At 47.0% G+C, this 12,105-nt stretch overlaps 1 protein-coding gene across 1 annotated transcript in view; it reads right to left on the reverse strand.

Moving 5' to 3' along the window:
* The window catches only part of LOC117088390 (liver carboxylesterase 1-like), a 25,370-nt gene extending 13,667 nt beyond the window's left edge, over positions 1 to 11,703 (reverse strand). The window contains 5 exon segments of the mRNA XM_033219646.1: positions 4,309 to 4,413; positions 7,439 to 7,512; positions 7,515 to 7,545; positions 9,170 to 9,323; positions 11,551 to 11,703. Of these exon segments, the coding sequence (XP_033075537.1) occupies positions 4,309 to 4,413; positions 7,439 to 7,512; positions 7,515 to 7,545; positions 9,170 to 9,323; positions 11,551 to 11,681 (495 nt within the window). The 5' untranslated portion in view covers positions 11,682 to 11,703.
* Positions 11,704 to 12,105: the final 402 nt, after the last annotated feature.

Consider the following 12,105-nt stretch of genomic DNA (forward strand, 5'->3'; position numbering starts at 1 on the left):
GCCCCCAATCTCTCTCCCTTTCCTCTTCCCCTGGGAAGAACATGCAATTCTCCTTCGGAGACCTCCTTCTTCCCCCATCACTCCATGAATTCATACATCTATATGCCACCTGGTGTGCTCCATCTCTCTGAACATGAGTTTTAGCTCAGGAATGGGCATACACCCATGTCAATCCAATAGAGTTTACCCCAAAACTGTTGCAGGAATTGTTTAGAAAGAGGGTTTTTATAAATTACCTTGGGCAGTATGGCCATTTTCACAATATTGATTCTTCCTATTGATTCTTCCTATCCATGAGCATTGTATGTTCTTCCATTTGTTTGTGTCCTCTTTTATTATAGATTCAATGCCATCCCCATTAAGCTACTAATGACTTTTGCCACGGAATTGGAGAAAACTGCTTTGAAGTTCATATGGAACCAAAAACGACCCTGCATTGCCAAGACAATCCTAAGCCAAAATAACAAAGCTGGAGGCATCATGCTACCTGACTTCAAACTATACTACAAGGCTACAGTAGCAAAAACAGCATGGTGCTGGTACCAAAACAGAGATATACACCAATGGAATTGAGCAGAGCCCTCAGAAATAATAACACACATCTTCAGCCATCTGATCTTTGACAAACCTGACAAAAACAAGAAATGGGGAAAGGATTCCCTATTTAATGAATGGTGCTGGGAAAATTGGCTAGCCATAAGTAGAAAGCTGAAACTGGATCCTTCCCTTACTCCTTATACGAAAATTAATTCAAGATGGATTAGAGACTTAAATGTTAGACCTAAAGCCATAAAAACCCTAGAAGAAAACCTAGGTAATACCATTCAGGACATTGGCATGGGCAAGGACTTCATGTCTAAAACACCAAAAGCAATGGCAACAAAAACCAAAATTGACAAATGGGATCTAATTAAACTAAAGAGCTTCTGCACAGCAAAAGAAACTACCATCAGAGTGAACAGGCAACCTATAGAATGGGAGAAAATTTTTGCAATCTACTCATCTGACAAAGGGCTAATATCCAGAACCTACAAAGAACTCAATCAAATTTACAAGAAAAAAACAAACAACCCCATCAAAAAGTGGGCAAAGGATATGAACAGACACTTCTCAAAAGAAGACATTCATACAGCCAACAGACACATGAAAAAATGCTCATCATCACTCGCCATCAGAGAAATGCAAATCAAAACCACAATGAGATACCATCTCACACCAGTTAGAATGGCAATCATTAAAAAATCAGGAAACAACAGGTACTGGAGAGGATGTGGAGAAATAGGAACACTTTTACACTGTTGGTGGGACTGTAAACTAGTTCAACCATTGTGGAAAACAGTGTGGTGATTCCTCAAGGATCTAGAACTAGAAATACCATTTGACCCAGCCATCCCATTACTGGGTATATACCCAAAGTATTATAAGTCATGCTGCTATGAAGACACATGCACACGTATGTTTATTGTGGCACTATTCACAATAGCAAAGACTTGGAATCAACCCATCCATGACAGACTGGATTAAGAAAATGTGGCACATATACACCATGGAATACTATGCAGCCATAAAAAAGGATGAGTTGGTGTTCTTTGTAGGGACATGGAAGCAGCTGGAAACCATCATTCTCAGCAAACAATCACAAGAACAGAAAACCAAATACTGCATGTTCTCACTCATAGGTGGGAATTGAACAATGAGATCACTTCGACACAGGAAGGGGAACATCACACACTGGGTCCTATTGTGAGGAGGGGGGAGAGGGGAGGGATAGCATTAGGAGATATACCTAATGTAAATGACGAGTTAATGGGTGCAGCACACCATCATGGCACATGTATACATATGTAACAAGCCTGCACATTGTGTACATGTACCCTAGAACTTAAAGTATAATAATAAATAAATAAATAAATAAATAAAGGAAGGAAGGAAGGAAGTAGTAACTTTTACCAGAGTAGGAATGGATGATGGACTAACATTAAAAAATAAACATATATCATACAACTATAAAAAAATAAAATAAATGAATAAAAATAAAAATAAATAAAAAAAGAAAGGGTTTTTAAGCAGAGAGGATGCTGTCTTTAACCTTTCCAGGAGACATATCTGCCTAAGAGTGAAGCCAACACAGATGTGCAAAGCTAAAAGATAGAGAATGGCAGATTCTCAATAACATCCTATAGGCATCTGGATCCAGCAATGCCTGAAGCTCTCAACTCCTGAGTTTTTCAGTTAACATGAGGATGCTATTCCAACACATTCCTTTTTCAGTTCACGGCACCTTGGGGGAGTTTTCTTATCTCCCATTACACAGCTCTGACTCATACAACCCACTGAAACTCACCCTACCCCATGCTTCTCTTTGGTGTGTGTTCATGAAGATTGTAGTCATTGTAGCATTGCACTGTAGCTCACATGTCTGACCTGTTCACAGGAAGTAACCAGTGCAGGTCTCTCCATTAAGGATTGTAGTCCCACTAGCTAGGAGAGAGAGTGTGTGTGTATGTGTGTGTGTGTGTGTCTGTGTGTTTCTGTGTGTTTCTCTGTGTGTGTGTCCAGTGTGTGTACTGGAGGCAGTGGGTAATCATGGAGGCACTTCCACAAGATCTCAGAAAATCTCAGAAGGATGTCCCAGAATCTTAGGGCTGGATTTTCCCAAAGACTCAACTCTTCCCTTTTAAGCTGGGCCCTCTGATGCCACATGCAGAATTGCTGGAATATTCGCCTCCTTCCAGGCATGAGAAAACAGGTGTGTTTTAATTCCTTGAGCACTTTGGTCACTTAGAGCCTGAACCAAGACCTAAGCCCCAAGACCACACTGGACTCAATCCATGAAAACACAAGTAGAGTCCAGTGATAGAGGCTGGCCCTGAGACCCAGGAGTAGCCTCAGGTCCAAGGAGACAGTCCAGGGATCAGGCTTCTCCTGAGCTTGGAATTTATACCCTTCTCCCTCAAAGGCAATAGTTTGCAATGTCCCTGGGTGCTGTGTCATCTGGGTGTTTGTCCTGCTGGGCTTCCCTGTGATGAGAGACTGCCATGGCCATCTATCAATCCTAAAGGTCCACAAGTCCTAATATGTGAGGACAGCAGGGGCAGCAGAAGATACTCTAGACCTGCAGGTGTGGGTTGTAGATCCCACAGTGTTGCTTCTGTGACTAATTTGAACTGTAACATGGGCCAATTACAAAATTCATATGTTTTTGTTACCTCTATTAAAATGGGCACAACGATCTCAAAGCTGAATTTCTCAAGAAAGATAGGGTGGAGTCAGGGTTAAGGGCACGAACTCCCGAATTCCACTGTCTGGTCTCAAACCTGGCTCCTCCACCTTCCCTGTGAAGCATCCCTGAGGACTATAATGAATGCTTCCCCTCTGTGCTGCCACCATACTCAACCTGTGAAGTATATGAATGTGTTTCTCTTTGGATACATCCTTGTGAGCAGGGACTATGTCCACTTCATGTCTGTTTCACTACCACTAACACCCACCCCTACATACTGAGCATGGATGGATGGATGGATCAATGGGGGGATGGATGGAGTTGGTCAATACATGAGGTACAGTTGAATTGGATGGATACATAAATAGATGGGTGAAAACTAGCAGATAGGTGATAACTGGATTGTTGGTTTTGGAGGAATGGGTGATGGAGTGAAGATGTAAGGTGACTGGATGATCCATGAATGGTGGATGGATTGAAAATAGACAAATACAAAGTTATGAATAGGTGGACATTAGATCGATAAAAAGATATGAGTTAATTGGATGGATTAGTGAACAGATAGATGGATAAGAAGATCATAGTAGATGGATTAATAAATGGGTGGACGGATGACTATCCTACGAGGAAAACTGAGTCAGAGTCTCAGAAAATCTAGAAAACTGGACCACCACCAGGTCTAATAAAGACAGTTTCTAAGTCAACCAAGATAAATTGTGACATCTTTCTGAAAATCTTTGAGCTTAATATCTCCATCCCCCAAATTTAGAATGATGGTGTCCCCTGGGAATATATGACATTTAATTCCTTAACGATATGTGTGAAAACAAGAATGGCAAAATAATAAATTTTGGTCAGGATTGAGGATTGTTACACAATTTTTTATCATGTTGTTTTTGGACTTTTTTTACATTTGTGGCATTTTACACTAAAAAAGGACAAATCAGATTCCCCATTCAGATACTGAGGTTCATGAAAGGTGAGACACTGTCCCAGGTAACTGTCCCAGGGCAAGAGTACGGCTGAAATGAAGAAGTCTGGGACGAAGTTTACAGGGTTTGGGCTATGGGAACAGGCACACCTACCATTTTCAATGTTGTCTCCATGAGCTCCTCTTCTGTCTTCTGTCGCAGGCAGTGAACCATGACAGCTGAGGTGGTAGTTTGACACCCAGCAGCGATAGCAATTTGCTGCAAAGATCACAGGCAACAGCAGAGTTCAAGAGCTATTTCCCTTCCCTCCACCAAAGTGGAAAGTGGTGTACTATTCCAAGCCCAAGTTGTACAAGTGGCAGGGGGCAGCAGAAGATACTGTAGACCCGCGGGTGTGGGTTCCAGATCCCACAGAGCATTGCCTCTGTTACTTATCTCAATTGTACCATAGGTCAATTATGTAATCTCTCATCTCTGCTACCTTATCTCCATTGCAATGGACATAATGATCTCAAGCTGAATGTGTCAAGAAAGGTGAGGTGGAGCTGGGGTAGAGAGCATGGAATCCTGAACTTCCTTGTCTGCTTTCAAATCCTGGCTGCTCCACTTACCAGCCATTAGGCCACAGGCAGTCCAGCTGATTTCTTTGGGCCTTGGTTTCTCCACCCATGGATAGGAATAAAGACTGCACCTACCTCATGAGTTAATACATGTGGGAGAGTGCCATGTCTCCCACACAATAAACACGTGCAGCGTTGCAGGAGGCCTAGGTAAGACGATTCACACAGAGGCACTTCAGAAGGTAGCGAATGTGCTTTAAAGGTGAGTTCTAAAGAAAAACAGGATGTCTTCCCTTGTAAGACATAGACGGGGTTTCTCAGCTGAGTGAGGCGTCTGTGGCACAGCCAGGAGTTTCCAGCTGCACATTTGGGTACTAGAGTCGCAAGCAGTAATCAAGCACGACTCTTTAGGGCACAGGTCGGCAATGTGCCCATCAAGGCCAAATAGTAAATATTTGAGGCTTTGTGGGCCACATGGTCTGTGCTGCAACTTTAGCACTGCTGTTGACGTGAAACACAGCCATAGACATGAGGTAAATGAACGGGTGTCACTGTGTTCAAAGAAAACTTCCTTTATGGACACTGAAACTTGAATTTCATATAATTTTATGGTTCATGAAATATTATTCTTCTTTTGATTCCTTTCAATCATCAAAAAATTTTTAGAAACCAATCTTAATTCAAGGGCCATGCAGGCATAGATCCAGATTTGACCATGAGCGATGGTCTGTTCACCTTTGTCCTAAGTCAAGCCACAGAGCAACACCAATTAGTGCACCAAGAACTCTTTCAATCTTTAAAAATACGTAAAAAATGTAAAAATTTAAAAAGCCCTCCTGAGGGAGAGGCTCCCTCATGCCTGTCCTGGGGATTGGGGTCAGTCTGCCCAGCACACTCTGGTTTCCCTCTTTTCTAAGAGTCCAGGGACATCTAAGCAAAGACAGGACAGTGAGCCTCTCTCCTAAGTGACCTGGAATTGGGGCGGAGAGTTGCTAACGTAAAAACGCTCGTTTTTCACAACAGAAAAGACAGCCTGACTACTCTCTGGAACCAAAGGAGAGTCCTTAAGCTTAGGGGCAGATAAGGTGCTCATGCACACTGGAAGCAAAGTGCAGCCAGAAAGAAGGGCACAGAGGGAGAGCAGGCAGGCTCCATGGTGGGGAGCCAGGGTGAGTGTACATGCTGGAGAGCCATGGTGCAAACACAGCTCACTGCAGCCTAGACCTCCTGGGCTCGGCTGATCCTCCCTCTTCAGCCTCCCGTGTAGATGGGCCCAGAGGCTTGCACCACCATGCCCAGCTCAATATTTTGATATTTTGTAGAGACAGGGTCTCACTTTGTTGCCCTGGCTGGTCTCGAACTCCTGGGCTCAAGCAATCCTTCTGCCTTGGCCTCCCAAATTGCAGGGATGACAGGCATGAGCCACCACACCAGGATAATGCTCCTTCTTGACTTAAGTTGGATCAATGGGCGACTGTTGCTTATAACCAGTGAATTCTAAAAAAATTCTCAAAAATTCTAAAAATTCTTGACATCCCCATTTTCTCTCCTATGTACCAGCCCTTTAAATTTTGACGCTATCCTCAAACAAGCTTTCAAATCTACTGAAATCCTCCATGCCACTGGCTCCAGTGGGCGCTCCTTAGCCTAGGTCTGGATTCCTATTTGTCACCTCTTCCTTTGGCTTCCAACCATTCTCCAGACAATGACAAAATCCTTGCCAGGGTCCTGTGCAGTGTGATCCCTGCCAACATCCCAGCTCTCAGTACTCGCCACGCTCCCCCTGCTCTCCCTGCTCTGACCCCGTCGGCCCTGTCTCTGTCTCTCCCTCACGATTGAGATGTGGCCTCCTGCCACAAGACACGCACATGTGCTGCTCCCACTCCCTGGACATTCTTTGCTCCTGACTCACTGGTCACTTTTCCAGCAAGCCTTCTCTGGTAACCTCTTCCTGCCCCAGGACTCAAAGCTCTCTTTAGATTCTGCTGTGGCAGCAAGTGCCTCACCTTTACTGCTCTTGTCTTAGGTGACACTTTGTAATTGTGTGATTCTGTAACGACTCATCTATTCCCTACATTATAGCAGAAGCTTGGGGAGGTGTTAGGTGTTTGGCTAGAATGCAGAGCCACATACGGCCATATAGTGTCTACATTTCCTCCACATGGACATCTGACTTTGAGCCAAACAGTGACCTCTGCCCACTTCTTGTTCTTGCCTTCATTTATTCACCTAGTTTTGTGGTGTGAACAAATGAACAATGAGTGAATTCTCCAAGAACCAATCCTGGTTATCAGGCGCTCAGTGTGGAACCGCTCCAGGCCGACAGCCCACAAGTGGGTCCACAGAACTCAGACCCTGAGAGATATAAGACATCATCTCAGCCCACTGCCCCCTGCCTACTGCCCAACATGGCACCAGGCCCTGGCACATAGGAGCAGTGTGGTCACAGATAGGGCACTGTACTGGCTGCTAGGGCCAGGAGCTGGAGTCCCAGCTCTGCTTTGATCACCTGCTGCCCTTGGCAAACCCCTTCCAAGCCCTGTGTCGGTTTCCCCGGTTGTGAAACTGGGACGTTGATCAAGGTGTCTCCTCGCCCTTTCTGCTCAGCCATTGATGCCTCAGTGATTCTAGGAGAACATTAGCTAGAGCCCACCACAAGAGAGACCCCTGAGGATTCAGGAGCACAGAGCCAAGGGGGTGGGAGTATCCAGCGGGAGACCTACCTCAGCCAAGGGCTTGACATCGTCTTTCTTCACCAGAACAGCAGTGAGGGCCACGCCACTCTCAGAAATGGCCCGTGGAAGAGGTTCTTTGCCAATGGAGACAAAACCTGAGAGCAGAGTGGAGGGGAGGAGAGTTCATGCTCAGGAGTGGGGTCAGTGACTCGCTCGCTCTTCCAAGCTACATCTATCCCACCTCTGCCCTGACCCATTCCCCTGAGACCCTGGGGCTCAGTGGACACAATGGCTCCTCACCTGGCCCTGCCTGCTTGCCAGGCTCTCCGCCCACCTGGCCACCCAAGGGAACCTCAGCGGGATTGGGATAGAGCACAGGGCAGGGACATAATGGGAGGTGTGTGACAGCCGAGCCTAACCAACAAATTTATTGGAAAGGCAACTTAGCATCTCCTAGCCACAACTTCCGAATCCACATCTCCATTACTCAGAGTTTATCCTAAAAAGTGATCCTGGCGGCAAACGAAGATTTCTAAGAATGCCTCTGCTGTTTATAATGATACACACTGGAAATAACTCACAGTTCCAATATTATACAATTGGGCTAATAAATGGTTTTTCATTTTTATCATGGAATACGGTGCAACTGTAAAAGATACTATTAAGGGACAGCACTTAATATTTAGTAAAATCGTTGCATTGTATTATAATATTCAGGAAAGTACTTTTGTAAATAAAAAAGACAAAGAGAGATAATAGATGATAGGTAGGTTCATTGATAGGTAGATGGACGGATAGATGAATAGACAGATAAATAAAAAGTCAAGGAAGCAAGACTAGAAAAATCCACGTCAAACAGAGCACAGTGACTATCCCTGGGTTATGGGATTGTAGATAGTTTTTTGCCTTTCTTGGGCTTATCTGTATTTTTCCTTTTTCTTTACTTTAAAAAGTATAAAAATTTTTCCTCTGTGTATTCAAGTACAAAGCCAACACAGCATTGAAGACTCCAGCAGTGGGCTGACCCTCTGCCCACATCGAGGCAGGCGGAAGGCTTCCTACGGCTCCCGGTACTTCTCATCTGGTTTTTCACCCCAGCTCCCCCAGTTTCTCCTGCACCCAATCCCCCACACCAGCAGGACCCCTCACACCCCCAGGTTGCGTCTATGACCCACAACCCCTGCCCCATCCCTCCCTATCCCCGGCTCCATCCCGCCTTCCTCTGTCCGCCCCCCAGCCCACCGGCCCCACAGTCGCAGAGACTGTTGCCTACTTCTTGGGCATGGACCAGCCATCAGACCACCCCAGAGGAATCCCCAGCCTGCTCAGTGTCCATGTCCCCTCCATACCTAGTTCTGTATTAACTAAACAATGACCTCTGTCCACCTCTTGTCTTTGCCTGCCCTCACTCATAATTTAAGCCTATCCCTATCACCCAAGAGAAGGGATGTGAGTCCTTATGTGAAAATGAGTGGAAAGGAGAGACAGAAAGAGAGAAAGAGCTCAACCAAGCTAGAAGAGGAGAATGCCACCATTGTAGGCCACAACTAGAGATTCATATGGCCCCGGGACACTAAGCTGAGATCTGAGCTTCCTGGGGGCCAAGGAGAGCTTGGTCTTTAGCTTTCCACCCCCTGATGCTAGGCAGTGAGTAACGTCAGTCCTGAAACTAGGTATCAGGGTAATCAGAGGTGTGCATAGCTGGATTGACAGGTGTCCAAAAGGTCTCATCAGCATCACATCCAGTGTGGGGTTGGGCCTGGTGCCAGGAGCACTCACAAGAACAGAGACACTTTCTCCTCCCGCTGACTCTCCAAAGATGGTCACAGAGCCTGGGTTCCCTCCAAAGCTGGCAATGTTGTCCTGGACCCAGCGCAGGGCAGCCAGCTGGTCCAGGTGACCCCAGTTCCCTCGGCTGTGTTCATCCCCTGTGCTGTGAGGAAGAGAACAGGTTGAGGGTGGGGAGCAGAGATGTCATGGCAGGACCTTCAGGACTAGAGATGGGGCCAGGGGCACTCAGGGAGCCTTTAAGAATAAGACTGGGCTTCAGCATCTCTGAGACCCTGCCTTTATTCCTACATCATTGTGGTGATGTATGGTTCTACATTCACTCAACTGGCAACTATTTGCTGAGCATCTACTGTATGCCTGACACTATCCTATGAGCTAGAGCACATCTGAGAGCAAAACAGGCAAAACCTGTGACGACACATAGCTCCCACCACAGATCACAAGCAGATAAATAGATATATAGAGAGGATATAACGATGTCAGGTAATCAAAGCGCATTGAGGTAAACACAATGGAATAAGGAAAAAAACAGGGGTGGGACAGGGGATGCCATTTCAGATTGCAATCAGGGAAGGCTTTTTGGAGGCAGTGGCATTTGAGGTTTTGGAGACAAAGACCTTCATAAAACAAGCACAACAAGTACATGAGCCTTGCAAATATTCAAAGAAAGAAATTTCAGACAGAAGAAAAAGTAAGTGCAAAGGCCCTGGGGCCCAGTGAAGGACAGTGTGAGTCAGGAGATGCAGCTAGAGAGGGCCCTGGGGCCCTGATAAGAACTTCGGCTATTGGCTATTATCGTAAGGAACATGGGAAGCCCCTGCAGTGTTTTGTGCAGAGGCATTGCATGATTCAACACACATGCTAAGTGATCACTCTTGGTACTGTGCGACTCAGCCTCAGGGTAAAAGTGGCAGGTATTTGAAAGTAAGTGTTAGGATCATAATCAAGGTGAGAGACAGAAAGCTTTGGCTGGGGTAGGAGCCAGGGAGAAGGTGCGAAGTAGTGGATTCTGAAGGTGGAGCCAAAAGAGTTATGAGAAAATACAGAGTCCAGGCTGCCCACAGGGCCTTCTCCTGAGCCCCCGGAAGGATGGGGCAGCAGCAGCTGAGTGGAGGTGTGGTGGGAGGAGCAGTGGGAGTCAAGGATTCAGCTTGTTCCTCCTTCCGGCACCTTTAGACAGCCAGGGGTGGGGAGAAGAGAGTAAGTGATGCCTGTGGATTTCAAAGGTGAGATGGGCTGGAAATGGGGGCTCTGGGCTGCTCCCTGGGATCACTGGGAATTAGTAGGGAGGGAGAGGGAGACAAGAGAGGCCTGTGGACAGGGAGGAGGAGGGACCAGGAAAGGGACTGGGAAGGAAGCATGTCGCAGAGGCTGAGCAGCCATTGGCTGCTGCTGTGAAGTTGGGTGGAGAGTAGGGGGAGGTCATCGGTGACCGCGAGGAGACCAGCTGAGTGGCGTATCCAGGAAGAAACCTGACTGGCATGGGTGGAGGAGACATACGGAGAAGAGGAAGTGGAGACAGATCATGAAGCAGCTTTATTATAATGGGGAGCAGAGACACAGCCTGTGGCTGAAAGGGATGAAGGTGATACAGCCAAGACTGACCTGGGATGCCTAGCTGACAGTAGACCAGAACCCATCCTCCATCTCCCTAGGCCTCTTCATCAGTGAGGAGAATCCCTCCCACAGCCCTTCCAGCACTCACTCGAGATTGGGGTGCTGGGATGGTAACACTTAGAAAAGGTTCATAGTAGTTGCACCTTGAAGGAGACCTGACTCCTGTCCCCATGGAGACCTGATGGGGAAGACTCAATCCTTGCTTCCCGCACTTGCCAGATTTCAAGCGGAGCATGGGGTGAGAGGACGCCAACGCTCCTCCAGGAAGGGGTCAGATGCTCCCACACCCCACCATCTGCAGCCCTCATTTCTTCACCCACAACATGCCCTGAACTCCCTCTGTGACTCTGCCCCTTCCCTCCTTTCCATGAGAAGTCAGATGTGTCAACCTTCAAGAGCTGGGCTGCCTCCTAAGTGTCATGACAGAGAAATTCAATGTGCTGGAGAAACATAGGTGAAGAAGAGATGAGTCTTTCAGTGGAGGTAACTGGGGGCTGGGTCTTGCAGGATGATGAGCAGTTCCTCAAGTACTTAGCATTCCAGGCAGAGGAGTAGCACATGCAAAACCTCAGAGGCAAGTGGATGAGTGTGGCTGGGGAGTGAGAGGGTAGGTAGTGTCCAATTATGATGAGGTTTGTATGCTACAATGAGGAATCTAGCTAAGGTCCCCTGAGGGCTGACATGACCAGAGCTGGGTCCTAGCAGCCTTATGTTGGGGGTCAAAGTGCAGTGAGGAGAGTCTAATTTCTTACCTGAAGAATCCCCAGATGCCCAGGCGGTATTGAATGGTCACCACCACCACGTTTTCATGGGCAGCAAGGGCCAGCCCATCATAGGTTGATGCCGCACCCAGCATCAGCCCCCCTCCGTAGATCCACACCATCACCTGGGCAGGGAGGAAGCAACATACCAGTTACAGGACACAGAGCCAGGGAGCACTCAGAAGGCGTCTTGTTTGGTGACCTACCTGTTGGTCACAACTGAAGGAGGATGTTATCCAAAGTTCACCAGTGCCCAGCAAGGTTGCAAAAGTCAGTCTCTCTCCTCCAAAATTCTCCCAACCGGGGCCCAAGCCACCACCCCACTGCACATACCCTGGCTGCCCCTTCCTTTATACCCAGCCTCCAGTGCCTCCTCCTCCCAAGGCTCTTCATGCTGAGAACATCATCATGGGTATAGCAAAGGCTAAGGATGTCGTGTTCTCCCCCTCACTCCCATCACCCTCAAGCCTGGACTGTTCATGCAGCTCAGTGTACCCTTGAAGAGCCCTTGTATCTCAGCTTCATCTCAGTTTACTCTCTCATAGT

Source organism: Trachypithecus francoisi, unplaced genomic scaffold (assembly GCF_009764315.1).
Source record: "Trachypithecus francoisi isolate TF-2019V2 unplaced genomic scaffold, Tfra_2.0 Contig00756, whole genome shotgun sequence".
Lineage (NCBI taxonomy): Eukaryota > Metazoa > Chordata > Mammalia > Primates > Cercopithecidae > Trachypithecus > Trachypithecus francoisi.